Source organism: Diabrotica undecimpunctata, unplaced genomic scaffold (assembly GCF_040954645.1).
Source record: "Diabrotica undecimpunctata isolate CICGRU unplaced genomic scaffold, icDiaUnde3 ctg00002173.1, whole genome shotgun sequence".
NCBI lineage: Eukaryota > Metazoa > Arthropoda > Insecta > Coleoptera > Chrysomelidae > Diabrotica > Diabrotica undecimpunctata.
In genome coordinates this window covers 6467-22749 of record NW_027313266.1, presented here as the reverse complement: position 1 = coordinate 22749, position 16283 = coordinate 6467, and the positions used below count along the sequence as shown (strand labels likewise).

General features: G+C 34.7%; 1 protein-coding gene across 1 annotated transcript; it reads right to left on the bottom strand.

Moving 5' to 3' along the window:
• Window positions 1–227: 227 nt before the first annotated feature.
• LOC140431868 (carboxypeptidase E-like) lies at window positions 228–15947 on the bottom strand. The gene is made up of 7 exons (XM_072519743.1): window positions 15755–15947; window positions 5733–5888; window positions 4883–5049; window positions 4656–4795; window positions 4382–4521; window positions 1380–1509; window positions 228–702 (listed from the first exon to the last, which is right to left on the bottom strand). The coding sequence occupies exons 1-7, from the start codon at window positions 15920–15922 to the stop codon at window positions 317–319; spliced, it is 1287 nt and encodes a 428-aa protein (XP_072375844.1). The 5' UTR covers window positions 15923–15947; the 3' UTR covers window positions 228–316.
• Between the last annotated feature and the right edge of the window lie 336 nt (window positions 15948–16283).

The following is a 16283-nucleotide window of genomic DNA, read 5'->3' as shown; positions in this document are numbered from 1 at the left end:
ACGCGCTATCTCAGAGTTTTTTAAATCATTCCTCACCTTATATAATCCGATGGTTAGTATCACTACTAAGCTTGTTGAAACTTATCAATAATACTCTGACTATAATATATTTCTAAATATCAAATTCTTTGTTTTTTTTTGTATTTATAATCTTACTGAAACACACACACCACATACAGACATTAATTTTTTTTAGAATTACCAGAACCTGATTAAAAACACTTAAATATTAATAACTTCTATAATTTGTTAAAATATCTACAACAAAACTACAATTTAAAATAAGGAACAAGTAAACAAATTACCACAAGTCATTTTAATAGTAGCCATAATTAGAGGTTGGCTCATAGTTTTGTACCCAATAAGGATAATCCTGAAAATATCCATCATAATCAACATTATAGTCACCAATTTCATTATAGTTATTATCATTTGTAAAACCATCATAAGAAATCCCTACTTCAGGCACTGGCTGAACTTGAAATTCATCGTAAGCATTGTAAACTTCAACAATAAAGACATCAGGTTCAACATTTTCCGGACTTACCGTGATGGGTTTCAGAGGGAAATCCACCCTGGGAGCTTCTTCGAATGGTTTGTTCAGAACAGTCACTATTTTCGATCGGGGCAAGAATCCGTCTCGGTAGGCTGTGAGCTTGTATTTGCCTGGTGTCAGCAGTCTGTAGTAATCTCCATCATGAACTAAAAAATATATAGGAGTGATAGTTTTATATTCTACCAGAATATGTTAATAGCGTTTAACCCTTTGCTTTTCAATCCGTATCACTGTGAAACAACAAACAACCATCTTCAACCAAATTTTTATAAGCGTTCCAGAGGTTTCTCGTCGCCTCTAACTGTATTATGAGTTGTCTATATATACGGTGTCACTCGTATCAGATAAGCAGAGTTGTATTTGTGGAAATTTCACATCATTACGATAAAATGTGTGTACACGCTCTAAACACAGAACATATTGCAATATGCAATAGTTTTAATATTTGTCCCGTAGCTAACACGTTAGTCATTTCTCTGAAATTGCAGTTAAGTGTACTTATTTTAAGTTACCAATAAATTATTTTTTCACGCCACTACAACGACTTTGCATTATTTTTCCATCGTCGATAAAAAGGACAAAGGGCTTTGAATATATAGGTATTTTTTATTCAATGACTATTGAGTATAGATCCGCTATTGAATAGTACAGATTCAGTATTTTTTATTTATTTTTATCTTACTATAGTTTGTAAGATAAACATTTGATATATATATTTGAGTAATCTATACAGAAAACTTTATAAAAGTTTACTGATACATCTCAAATCATAGAAAAAATACTGTTCACATTTACACTTCATATTAATAAAATGCTATCTTACCTGAAGTTACGTCATGTTCTATATCATAAGATTTTTCCAAATCTGTAATGTTTCTAACATGTATTACTGCTCCGGGAATGCCACGCTTTGATTGGTTATCGTATACTACTCCCTTTACACCAATATGAGCCTAAAAAAGAGATATATTTTAAAGGATGTTATATTTGTAATACTGGCGTACTTATTGAGTTTTTAACACGGCTAGTGTCAGTCCTTTATCATTCGAATGTATTGACGTTATGCCATTCGATTGCCTACTGCTGTTCACTCTTGTTACTCGAAAAGGTTATGAAAAGGAATTTTTCGTCTTAACAACACTCAGTGGATTCTTATAGATGTGTAGTGTTCTAATATACAGTATTGAATATTAGATTCCAATAATGACTGAATATACAGGGTGATGAATTTTAAACACCAAAGTTACTTATAATATAAGATAAACGGCAAATCTGACAATACTTTAGGTACGTAAGTAAGACTTAAGGTAAGTAAGACTTTTCTTTAGGTCCGTTTTTGTGAAAACGTTAAATAGAGATTTAAAAGGTACTATATCGTAGGCCTTTTCGAGATCTATGCAGATAAGATGGGTAGCAAGATTTCGACCAACGCGTTTCTCTATTACTTGTAGAGTAAAAATATTTTTTATACAGGACTGTTCTCCCAGAAGCCGCTCTGTTTTTGTATTTCTTGGTACTTCGCCTCTATTCGTTTTTAAGGATTCGGCCATACAACCTTCTCATCGAGCTAGTGACACTTAGGCCTCTATAATTATGGCATATTTTTCTGTCTCCTTTTTTGTAGATGGTGCTTATATTCTAAAGAACGTTATTAATTGTCCCCCGTTATTAGCCGTACTTAAACACAATACATAAAACTCGACACACTGCATTTTTTTATATTACTTTTCATAGGACTGATTAAGCTCGTCATTTTTCCTTGTCGAGAATGCTCAGCTCTTGCAATGACCTCTTATTGGATCCATTCTGTCCATACATTAATGTTTTCAAAAGGCAACTTAAGAGTCTAATTATTAATCTAAATATGTGACATTTTTTAACTTTTGTGATATGATATACTGTTTTAATGTACACATTTTTGCTGTTTAATTGTTTCTTTGTTACTGTTTTGATTGATCCTTACTTTTTACTATTTGTTGTATTTTATTGTTCTACCGTTTAAATAAATAAATAAATAAATAAATAAAATAAATAAATATATATATATATATATATATATATATATATATATATATATATATATATATATATATATGTTAAATTCCAATCTGTAGAAAGATTTTACTCCTATAACGATACATGTTTGCCCATTTCTGTAATGATCTGCTTGTCTACTACCTCCCAGCTTTTAGTGTTTTTTTTTCTGAGTCTCTTCTGGATAGCAATGGAAACTCCTCTTTTTGCTCTCACATCTTTTTCAATGCCACTTAGGTGTTTGTTCTTCCAGATTGTGTCATTAAGCTTTGTTGTCGAACTTCTTCTTCAACATCTCCGTAACTAGTTATTTCTATTCCCAGATATCTAAACCTTGCTTCCTGCTTTATTATTTTCCCATAAATTTCGATTTTACATCGTAGTGGGTATTTAGATGTTGTCATATAAAGGAAAAGACAGTTACGATTTGATTTCACGTACAGGGCGCCTGCGCATCCTATTATACGTATTTCGGCCTAATAGGCCTCATCATAACGGCTTTAGCAGTCGCTCTGAACGTGAAAATAAATCTTTCCTGTCTTAGGAGGCAACTCTAACATGGCTTCGTATAGACGAAAATAGCGAAATCTGATAATAAAATCCGTAAACTAATTTTCGAAACCAAATTCAGAATTTCGCTTTAATCTGTGCCTTCTAAGAATTGCAAGGCAAAACAGACGTTGATAAAGATATTATTAGAGACATGGGGAATCTAAAAATTGCATTCCACAACATATCTCCTCAACTAAGCAAAATTCTTAGCGAATTGGTTTCTTGTACTCGTACAGAGTATATCGGAATAAAAAGGAAAAGACAGTTAAGATTTGATTTCACCTACACGGCGCCTGCGCATCCGCTTATACGTATTTCGGCTTAATAGGCCTCATAAAAACGGCTTTCGAAGTCGCTCTGAACGTGAAAATAAATCTTTCCTGTCTTAGGAAGCAACTCTAACATGGCTTCGTATAGACGCAAATAGCGACATCTGATAATAAAATCCGTAAACTAATTTTCGAAACCAAATTCAGAATTTCGCTTTAGAAGGCACAGATTAAAGCGAAATTCTATTTAGTGTCTTAATTCAGGTACGTTTTTGTGTTGATTATTATTTTCCTTTCCCTCAAACAGTTCCGTCAGTTATCTTTCCCATTCGTTTGCTGGTATCCATATTTGATTTTGTGTACCGTAGAAGTCGCTTTCCATCGTTTTTGTAAACTGTTTTCAGTGTTAATTTTTTGTTTTTTTTACCAACTGCTTTATTTCATTTCGTATTCTTCTATAGGTGTCTCGGACCTCTGGAGTATTTGATGTTTTGTACTTCGTGTAGGCCTCTCGTTTCTCTTTACATTCCTTTTTTATTTATTTTCTGAACCATGGTGTATTGTTGTTGTTTCTTTTGTTCAGTATGACTTTGCGTTTTCCTAGAGCTTCTGTTGCTGCTTCTTCAATGTTGTTTAAATTTAAGCGTGCGAATAAAGCAATTCATTGTCGAATGTACTTTCCACACTTCGTTGTATGCCGCCGAATATGGCGCACAACGAATAACACATAGCGAAGCTGTCACGGTGAATTACAATGTTGTATATAAATATATTAACAAAGAAAAACTTTTTACTTCAAAAAATAAACTTCTTATGTTTGAAACAAAATGGATTACGATTGTAGTCCACACAGCCAGAGAATAACCGAGTTCGGTTATTCTCTGACACGGCTAACAACGTTAGTACTGCAGACAGTATACGAGACCAACGTAGGGTTAAAATATTAGCAATATAGTAGCAAAATGTTTACCTGCCATATAAAGTTAATGAGTGCATCTTTATTCCTCTCCCATTCAGGTTGTAATTCAGATGCTGGCGGATATTTGGCACAACCTAACTCCAAAGTTATTTCCATATCGTTACTTGAAAGATAATTAAAATCTTGCATACCTAAAAATAAAAAAAAAATATGAGTTTAAGACAGACAAATTTTAATTTTCCCGGAAAGTGGAAATCGAAATATCAAAATAAATGGATTTAAAACTGAAATTCTCATAAAAATGTTATAGTTAAATTATACCAACCTCCCTGTAGCGCGTACCATTTGGCACCGTTGGTTATACCACCTTGTTTAGGGAAATCTTGGCTTTCGTAGTCACCACAGCCTTTTCTCTTTGGGTCTGCCATATCGGCATGGTAAAAGGAATATGATAATGCCAAGTGTCTAAAATCACAGAAATAATTACATCAAATACCAACTTCCTAAATAATTCATACCAATAACCTAAATTCATATTTCAAATAAATTTACCTAAAAGTATCGTCATCAGGCGTGGCAGTATATTCCCCATTTTGTCTGCCAGATCTACTATCGTCATAGGGGTAATTAGCTACAAGATCCCCTCCATGTAAATTAGCAGAAAGAACGAAAGGAATTTGCATTATAAGACGAATTACAGCTTTTGTTTCTGGCTGAAGCTACAACATCAAATTTTCTTTAGTTTCATGTGATAAATAAAAGAACTATGTACAAAACAAAAGATATTTGCTTTAAACGTCTTTTATATTTCGTATTTACATTGACATCAATGACACAGTGGTCTAAAAATACCTTTCGATTTTCTCAATTCTTCATTGAAAAGTTACATTGACATCACATTTTTGAGAGACCGCAATTTTATTTTTTTGTTGTGTGGGTATTGTTAGTACACAGTAGTTCAAGTTTGTGGGGTCGCCACTCTTGTCCCCCGTCCGCTATCTAGAAAAAAGGGGGCAAAAGACTTTCACACTGTATCTTAGTGAGACAGTTCAATCATCTGTATTTCCACCATATAAAGACACGAAAAAACGTTCGCCAACGACAGTTGGCAAAGATGATTCGGCACCTTTCCCCCTTTTCCAAAATGGCGGCTGGAGGAACGAGCCCCACAAACTTGAACGTAAGATTATATTTACCCTCCCAACACACCAAAGAAATACAATTGCGTCTTCTAAGAATTCTGCACGCTAGGCATAAAAATATAACATTTTATATCCATAATGTAGAATTATTTTCATCTTGCTAATAAAGAGAAGTTCAGGCTTCAGTAAAAAACCATGATTAAGGACTTTATTGAACGCTATAAAGACCTTTCTAATAAATGCAAACAAATGTTTCTTACTGGCTGATCCAGATGCGTCAGATCCTCCAATAAATGGTTGTTGTGGTTTACGTGTTGCTCCTCGTTCGTAAAAATGATCCTATCTAAATTGGGAAAGTTTCTATTTAAATCCACTGAGTTGTTGTTTGTTCGTCCAATCAAATAATCCTGCCCACCCTGAAATATTTAGAATAATAAAAAATTTATTATCATAAGCAAAAATAAATTAAAATAATAGTACTGCAGTAGACAGTAGACTTCCATAAGTTCGGCGACCTCGGGACCGGACCCTAGGTCGAACTTAAAAGTGGCCGAACTAACCGACGCTTATCTAAAAAATGCCCATTTATTGTTTGTATGGATTTAGCAAAAACAAAACACTTGTACATTAAGTATGTAGAAGACAACACAGAGGAATACTTTGACATATATTTAACAAAATATATGAAAAGATAGACCGTTACAAAAATACAATAAAATTTTAAAATATTATTGCATATTGGTGGTTTGGCTTCTTAAACACTTAAAAAAAGTCAGTAATTTTTTTCTGAATTTTCTTTTCTAACGATTTTTGATGTGCAAAGTCACGCCACTTTTTAATAATCATTACATCGATGGCAGTTACTTCTTTTTGCTGTTCGACGTAGGTAGTTTGCAGTTGCAAAGCTGCTTTCCCTTCAGCGTGGCTGATTTTATTTTCTTCATCGTGCTCGTCATTCTCAGCAGCATCTGTATCGTTATCCTTCTCATTTTCTTAGCGAATGACACACTAGGCGATTTCGTCGTCATTTAAAACCTCGTTGTGTAGCTCCTTTTCAAAGTTGATCCACTCCAAAACATCTACGTCAATAATGGGACCACAGTTCGGTAGTTACTGAAGGTCGTGCAATGGAGCTGCATTGTCATCAGGTTCGTTAACAAGTATGTTATTTGGTTCATCTGCTGTTGTGTTTCCTTGGTCAATCTTATCTTCCATATTTGGCCAAAGTTTTTTCCAATACTTTACAAACGTCGATGGTGGTATTTCGTCGTATGCCTTGGCCGACATGTACACAACATACTTCATAATAACAGTACTTTTAAGAGGTCTAAGTTGTCATTAGCCTCCAGTTTGGAAAGAAATTCAGAAAGCAGTTTACTGAATACTTTCTCATGAAGCACTCAATGACCCCTTGGTCCGTTGGCTGTTGAAGACTGGTTACATTGGGTGGCAGGAACAGCAGTTAAATTTCTTTTTCATCGTCACACTGAAGACCTTCATGGTGAGTATGCGCGTTGTGAAACAGTAGAGGTGCTTTGATGGGCAGATTTAATTTTGTCAAAAGGTTTTTCACTTTCGGAACAAATTCGCACACAAACCATTTTCTGAACAAATATGTGTCCATCCATGCTGATTTCTGCGGCCGGTAATACTCTGGTAGAGTTTCCATTTTTATGTTCTTATACGCTCTCGGTTTTGCTGCTGTACCAATGACAAATAGGGGTATCTTGTGGGTCCCCGAGGCATTTGAATACAAGGCAACCGTTATCCTCTCTTTGCTGACTTTAAATCCGGCCGCAGATGTTTCTTGTGAAGCGGCAAAGGTTTTTCTAGGCAGAAGTCTAAAATTTAATCCAGTTTCGTCGATGGTGTAGATTTGCTCTGGACTCAAGTGCACGACGTGAAACAGTTATTGTCCACACACACACACACACAACAAGTATACTGTCTATAAAAACAGTAAAAATCGCAAGTGAAACAAGAATTACGTACTGTTGTAGGCCTACCGTAAAGATGAGCGCTTTACTGCTCGCATCTGGTTGGCGCTTGCCAAGTGTGTGACTAATGATCAGGAAGCCGGCCAGACTAAGCGGAGACCGAACTAACCGAGGCCGAACTTACGGGAGTCTACTGTATATGGCAATGAAAATGGCAACTTTTTTAAGAATTCTGTATGCTCACGCTTCTCATTAAGCTCTTGAATATAAAATAAATGTGTGATGTAATTTTAAAAAATGCCTGTATCACTTAAAGATTAGATCACTTAGGATTAAAAACACATTACTGGATTAGGTATGTCAAACAATATTTTTTGTTAATGGCTCAATACTACTTGTGTACTACAGTTAAATAGCAAAATAGACCAAATTCTTCTTAGCTTTGTATTTAAAAACCCATTAAACGACCTTTCTAATCATATAGAATTGAGATGTTATAATAAATTAAAACAAATTAAACTTTTCAAGAAGATGGTACCGTTACCAAGAAAGCAGAGTATCTGCGTGTTCCCATTCTGTCTATTTATCCTACCTTCTCTGTCTGATCTCTACGTCGACGAATAAGAATTTAAAAGTCCTTCCTAGATTTGACGAGTAATACGTTTATAATAAATAATATAATAACGCATTTATTACGGCTGTCTCTCCGGCCGCTTCTCTGCCCCCAATTTCCATCTTTTTCTGTCATATGCAGTTGCCTCTTCTAAGTCTCTTGCCGCCATTGCTTCATCAATATCGTTGCGCCAACTTCTCCGTGGTCGTCCTCTCTTTCTTCTTTCAGGAGGGATCCATTCCAGTACTCTTCTAGGCCATCTGTACTCTGGCATTCTTTTAACATGTCCGAACCAGATTAATTGTTTTCTTTCTATGTCATCATTGATATTTCTCTCCATTTTCATTTCGTTTCTTATTTGTTCGTTTCTAACTCTCTCCAGTTTCGATCTACCGCAGCTTCGTCTCAGATAATCCATTTCTGTCGTCATAAGTTTGTTTCTATTAGCTTTGGTGACGTCCCATACTTTCGAACCGTAAAGTGTAATACTTTGGACTATACTACCGTAAATGTGGTTTTTGGTTTCTCGTCGAATTGTTTTTTGCCAGAGAAGAGAGTTTTAGGCACGGTAATACGTTTATAATTTTTACAAATGTAGCTCGAGCTCGTTATATTCGGCTTTAATTTCTACGGTTGGAATTATTATTATAATTATGGCTAAAGTGCGTATGCATTGTAGATTATATTATTATGAGAGTTTCGTATTATTTGTTCCAGATAGAAAAAAATCCCCTAACGAAAAAAAAAAAAGAATCAAAAATCTAGAATATTCCAGACTCATTGGAACGTCTCGAAATGTCTGGTAAATTCTAGAATGTCAGAAAATGCATATATAAACGGGAAGTTGCCAGTACAAGTAGAAGTAGTAGTAATTGAGTGTTTGAATACTTAAGTCAGAATGCGGCTACAGACACACAAGCAAGCTTGTCCAGCATGCTTGTTCAGTCTTTTTGTACAAGCACGCTTGAGTGTCTGTAGGGAAATGTGGTGCAAGCTTTGTGATTGTACAAGCGGATTGAGAATTAAAAGGAGCTTAATTATGCATGCTTGAATTAAGCGTGCTTGCGCAAGCAAAACGGTACGTGTGTATCCAATATTTTCAAGCCTGAACAAGTTGGCGTCGGTTGTGTTGCTTTGTGAAGTAGCATTTGAGTTATTTTTGTCATAACTAGTGATCTCAAAAAGGTTAACCCTGAATTATTGGAAGAGTTTATTCAAGAATACCAAAATCAGCCGTGTCTTTGGCACGTTAAATCCAAAGATTATCATAAAGCAAAGAGGGATGCAGTATACAAAATATTATTAGAAAAATCTAGGTAAATTGATGGTAATGCCGACAAGAATGCAGTTATTAAAAAAATAAACTCCTTACGGACTAATTATAGAAACGAAAAAAGTTAAAGACGCGGACCACTCTGGAATGGGTGCAGATGAACGTTATGAGCCCACACTTTCTAGTGTGTAGGTCTAAGTCTAGTCTAAGTCTAGTAAGCTAATGTGAGAATAGGTTTTCCTTTTTTTTTCACGAGAACAAAAGCGGCCAAAGCGAGCGTATCGTCGTCCAAGCACGACATATTTTATTAAACTACCTCTATTTTTACCAAGCATGCTTGTACGTATGGTGCCAAAGGCAAATTGTGCATACTTGTACAAAAAGATTAAACAAGCATGCTGGACCAGCTTGTAGCCGCCTTTTTAGAGTTGTTAACAAGTATTGTAATATTGTTTGCTGTTTCCAGTAAAAGTGATTAGAAAGAAGTATAACAAGATGTAAAATTGATAAAAAGGGTATCAGGGTAACCAGGGTATCTTGTGACCCTATTGGAGAAATAACTAAAAAAGATTAATGAGCAATTCGAAGATAAATAAATCGTTTTTAATAGCTGGATATAAAAATTAAGTTAATGTTAAGAACACTATTAATAACTAAAAAATTGCCCAGTGGAAGTTTCCTTTTACAGACTGTATTAAATACGAATTAGTTTAAACACGGTAATTGACAAAACTACGGAAAATCTAGAAATAGGTCAACAGATATACCACATTAGTTTTTGGTATGTCATAGATTTGTTTGAGTGAAAAATTAATTTTGTTGAATAATGAAAATTCCATTTTTCTACTTAGGCTATTGACTATTACAAAAGAAACATGACTAAAAGGAAATAAGGCGTTCTAGAAATTTCTGTATTTAATTACAATTTCAGTTGAAAATAATGTTACTTTGTCGTTTCGAAATCGTTTTTCAAACGATCCGGCGTAGCCTCTTTACTATTTTTATATGTCATGTTACCGTTTTAAGGTTTTTGTGTATATTAGCAATTAAAAAGATCGCTGAATTTGGTTTTTTGTTCCTTTCAATCAAGGATTGGTTTAGATGAGAGTTCTCTCCAGTGCCATCCCTGTCAGAGGTTAGGAATCGACTGTAGGACCTCAACAGATTTAGTTTTGTCATTGTCATATAATAATTTTTTGGCATATTTACTTATTTATTGAATAATAATAATAGTCATAATATTCAATGTAAGTATAATGTAAGTATAAACATTGAGGCAATGGGTGAAAATGATATATACACATATCTCGGAATACAGCAAGCGCGAAAAATTGACCATAAAATAATAAAAACCGAACTAACTTCTGAGTTTGTGCGAAGAGTAAGACAGCTAAATTGGTCATATCTTAAATAGCAAAAATGTGTTTAAGGCCTTAAATACGTACGCCGGTTCCGCGTTTAGCTACTCATTTGGTATTATCAAGTGGTCAAAAACGGATATAGAAAGTCTCCAACGAAAAGTAGGAACACTTCTCACAAAAAACGCCATCCACGCAGTGCAATAGAGAGAACAAAATTACCGAGATATCAAGGGGAAAGAGAACTTATGGACATAGGTGAGCAACTGGATAAACAGATTGCTAATTTAAGAACTTATTTTCAGGTACAGGCTTAGACATTTACTTTACATCGAGAAATTTGCGCAGTAGACGATACAACGCCGCTTAAACTGAGGAAACAAGAAATGCACATAAACCACATATCAGCCAAGAATATGTCGACAATACAGCGTCGAACTATTGGTTGACATCAGGAAAGATGTTTCCCGAGACTGAGGGTTTCCTACTTGCCATGCAGGATCAGGTTATTCCAACAAAAAATTACCTGAAATATATTGTTAAAGATCCTCAAGTCCAAAATGACAAATACCGATATGGATGCCAAGCCTCAGAAACCATCCAACATCTTACCGGGGGATGCCAGGCATTTGTCGGTACTGATTATAAAGAACGCCATGACTCAGTAGGAAAGATTATCCACCAAGAACTAGCTGACAAACAGGGATTTCTCCAAACCGACCATCTTCCTTACTATCAATAGGTCCCTGACAGAATACTTAAAAATAACAACTACAAGCTATACTGAGACCGCACTCTGCTCACAGACCAACCACTGGACCATAAGTTATTCAAAATTTCTCCATTGATAGATATACCTTCTATTGAATCTTCTTCCGATGTTCATTTTGGGGGTTAGGGTAAGGATTCTTTATTTCAAAAGGATTGAACGTGTGTCCCCGTTTAGAATCTTGTGATCCTCTTCAGGCTTGCTTTGAATCTTGTTGGTGTGGCACAATAAAAGGCATAACATCACCGAAAAAGGCATTGTGGTAGTTGTCGTGGCGTGTGTAGTGGAGCATCTTGGAGGCTGTTGAGATGTCGCCAGTTAAATCAGAGGTGGAAGGTTTTTTTGGATGTGATGTTCTTTCCAGAGTGTTGTGTTTGTGTTTTTTGAGCTAGATGTGACTAAGACCGAGTTTTCGAGAGACGGTCTTGCCACAGCTAGCCCAGTGTGACTAGGTGTGATGGCATGACAGTGATGGACGCTACCATTTTGATGTTACTTTAGTTCCATCAGTCGTTTAGATGTTCTCAGCCGACCCTAGAATTTGTGGCGGGCCCAAGATTCAGTTGTCGGCCGGGGGCGCCAATGGCGAGGTAGCTTCGGTACCCTTTCACCATCATGCCAGTATGAGTGTTGTGTGTGTGTGAATGTTTTTTGAGTGTAAGTGTGCGTGAGCTGAACTGGCAAAGACGAAAACCGTGTTCTCTAGTGACCATTGTTCCTGTAAGCCGTTTATACGTCTACGATTAACTTCAAAACTAGTGTATTGCACTAAAATTCGTGTTATTGATCGCTTGCGTTAACGGCCAGGCCTCGTCGGACTTCGATAGACAGGCTCAATCTTGGCCAGTTCAGGTGAGAAAATAGTTGCAGCTATTTTCTCGGGGGCGGACAGGTATCATTGAGTAATGAGATTGGGAAACCGCAAAAAACCAATTTCCCGCAGTCCAGGGTAGTCAATCTTACCTTGACGGTTAAACTCCAATATATATTAGATATAATACTCATATCACGACTGTCAAATAATAAAGACCCATAATTATCTTATGCAATTGAGCAGTTTTTGATGAACACTAGGAAAATGGGGATATCAAACAGAGAAAGCTATATAAAACAGTCAATTATACTTTAACCATTTTTTCTACAATGATTTACATTTCACTCAAATTTGAATTCAACTATTTAATGTAAAAAAGAATGAGCTGAATTAACATTCCAAATTTGTATTCTTTGATTATGTCAAAACGCAACCATGTAGATATTGGTCGAAACAATAGCGGCGACATTTTTAATATCAATTTCATACTGTTATTTTATTTGCTTCATTTTCATTTGAACTAGTAAAGATCTACAGTCCCAACTGTAATAGTTCTTGTGCGGTCACGTCATTCATTATCTTATCTTGTTCCATATATTCACCAATTTCATAAATTAAAACCAGCTGAATGATCTCATAGATATTATTGTCTTATCTTTGCACCGTCCAGATAGCAAATATCACTAGCGTAACCATATTGTATAATATTTTACACCATAATTCGTAAGTATACCATATGCGGTCACAACCTACCTGGGTATCTCAAAAATTTCTAAGTTTTAATTATAAAGTGTGAAATGTTTATTTTAATTCTAAATACTGATAGTTTATTATAGTAAAACTTTCCAATAGCGATCACTCTCTGGGAGCCAAAAGCTGATCGCTAAAGAGGATTGGTCGTTTAAGAGAGAACATAGGAAAATTAAAGCAATTGATCTGAATTTTACGTTGTGTGCATATTAAATATAATTTTAATTAATTGTAATTTCAATTTATCAGAAACATAAACGAAGACAATGATATCAAGTTAAGAATAGGGGCACAACTCTGAGATAGCGCGTAGCAAAATTTTTATTTTTAAAATATTCGAAAATTAATAATTGCTTCACACTATTCAATTTATTTTAAAAAAATTAAGATTCGTATTTCATTTAAAGCTTAGCAAAATTTTTTCAAAGTTTCAAAGTTTTATTGAAACTTTGAAAACACTGCAATGGGGGCATATATTCTATCAGATTGGCACTGAAACTACATCAGTTGAAGACATCGGTTTCTTTGTCCATAAAAACCAGGCGAACAAGATAATAAACATCTAAAATATATCATCTAGACTGGCATATCTTATTCTGAAGCTAAACAGTAGATATCAACTCAAAATTATCCAAGTATACGCTCCAACAACAGACCATACAGACAAAGAAATCAAAATGTTTTTATGACGATATATCTAGTGCGCTTAATGACTCTCATCCTCAATTCACAATTGTATGTAGCGATTTCAACGCAAACATAGGTGTAAAAGAAGAATAGCTAGAAACATCCTTGGGAAAATTCAGTTCCCAGGAAGAAATGACCGAGGAGAAACGCTACTAGAATTCCTACTCCAGAATAGTTTATTCAACATGTACAGCTTTCACAAAAAGATGCACAGAAGATGGACCTGGGAAAGTCCAAACGGTAGAACAAGTAACGAAATTGACTACATCATAAGTGACAAAAATCAAATAATTAAAGATGTAACAGTACTCAACAAGTTCACCACAAGGAATGACCACAGAATGATACGAGCGAAAGTCGAAATTATCATAAAAAGAGAAAGCAACTTAATGATGAAAAATAAATCTCATGATATCTGGACACCCCAGATGCACTGCATGAAATCTCCGAGAACGGTCTTAACGACTTAAATAATTGCATCAAAAATGCCGTACAAGAAAGTCATTGAGTGCACTGTCCTAAAAGAAAATCAGATAGTAAAATAAGTCCATATACTGAAACGCTGTGGACCAAAGAAGAAGACAAATAAGACGTAATAAGAACGCAGACAGCCACACTCTACGAGAAATGAATAAAACTGTTTCGAAGGTCATCAGAAGAAATTTAAGCAAATTTCTCCTAATGACATTCTCTTATTATCTTCGATAATATTAAAAGCATTATAAATGAAAATAACAGCCTAAAAGTTTTACGTAGAAAGCTAACAAATGGGAAACAGGAAATTCATAAATTAAGAAACAAGCAAAATGAAATAATATCATGTAGAGACGAGGTAAAAGTGAACAGAGCCTCTCTCGTTCTTAGTCCTCCTCTGAATCCAAACTGGATGTCATCTATATCTTCTTCTATTTTTTTGTATAGTCTTCCATGTATTATTTTTAAGAAATATCTTAAGTGTGTGGCTTATTAAGGAAATTGTTCTGCACTGGGAGCATTCTGTCGCATCCATCGAGCAAAAAGACAGAAGAGGGAATGTAAAGGTAGTGGAGGCAAAAATATTGTTAGACGGGAAGTGCTATTTTGTAAGGCCACATTAAACAAGGAAAGAGAGTCACTTTCCTTGTTTAAAAAATCAAATTTAGTTGGGTTATGTTATTGTTTGTCCCAACTGCTACATGAAAGCTTATTTATATTGAAGTTTTTTAATAATTGTTTTACATTTTAGACTATTATCGTTATTATTTAATTAAAACTTTCTCGTCTAAGACTTATTCTGAAAAATATTTTATAGCTACTTTAAATTTGGCTCCTTTGCATTCCCGGATATGTCCTCCATATTAAGAGGCAACTTTTATTAATTTTGGTCTCCTTTTTATAACGATTAGATTCCCTCCTTTGTTTTTTTGCTCGATGGTCGCATGTACTGACTTTGGTAGTGTTACAAACGTGGATAACAACCAATATTCGGGTATTACTCCTGTTGTATATACTTTGTTGAACATATCTAAAGTGGATTTAAAGAGTACCAAACGTGGAACAAATTGTTGAAGGCAAAATGCAAGGAAAGCGAAATGTGGGAAGAATATCGGCAAGTATGAAGATCAGCGTAGCCATGATAATTTCCAACCTTCGATAGATGATGTAACTTGAAAAAGAGGCACTGCTAACAAGTACAACCTTGCAGTTCTTCAACGCTTTACGAATAAAGTGGTAAGGTCTGTAATAAACGCTCTGTGGTTAAACTTAACATCCTCGTGAATTTAAAAAGAAATCATAACAGGATACTGCACTAATATATTTAACTGATTAATCGATTCTAATTAATTATTATAAATAAGTAAGGTAGTAATTATTGTGAAAAGAGATTTTTTACTGGTAGAAAATTATGCATCAATACACACAACGACGCTAAAATTACTTATTATACTATATTCAGATATATTGTAATTATAATTAGAGTTAATATAATAAATTCAATTCAACTATATATTTTTTTATGGATAATTAAATATTAAAAAATAATTTACTTGGATTAAGCATCTCCTATTAATGAAAACCGTTTTATTTTATAATTGACTTACAGTATCAGTTGCCAGCTGCCATCCATCAGGATTCATGCTCGGCATCAGATGGATCCTCGTCGTTCTGATTAGGGACCTAATTTGTTTATTTCCCTTCATATACTCATCGCAGAGGAAATCTGCCAGCTTGAGCAGCAATTCCCTGCCCAAAACTTCGTTTCCGTGCATATTGGCGATGTATTTGAACTCAGGTTTAACTGGAAATGACATTAAATTAATAATTAGTAAAATAATAAATATAATTTTTGCAGCGTTTAATAGTTTTAGGTACTTGAAACCGTATATTTGTATAAACTACATATATGACATTTTAATATTTTCATTTGAAAACACTTAGATCATTTGATTTACATTATCATTATTTACGAAATGTAAAAAACCTAAAAATAGATTTAAATCTATTAACAGACATAGCATTTGCAATAAGATCCATCCTCAGGCCATTACCACTTGACCAGTAAAGCCCTATTCTGGAATATCTGATGTACGCCACCACTAAATTTATCCCCAAGAAATCCATTATGTCTGC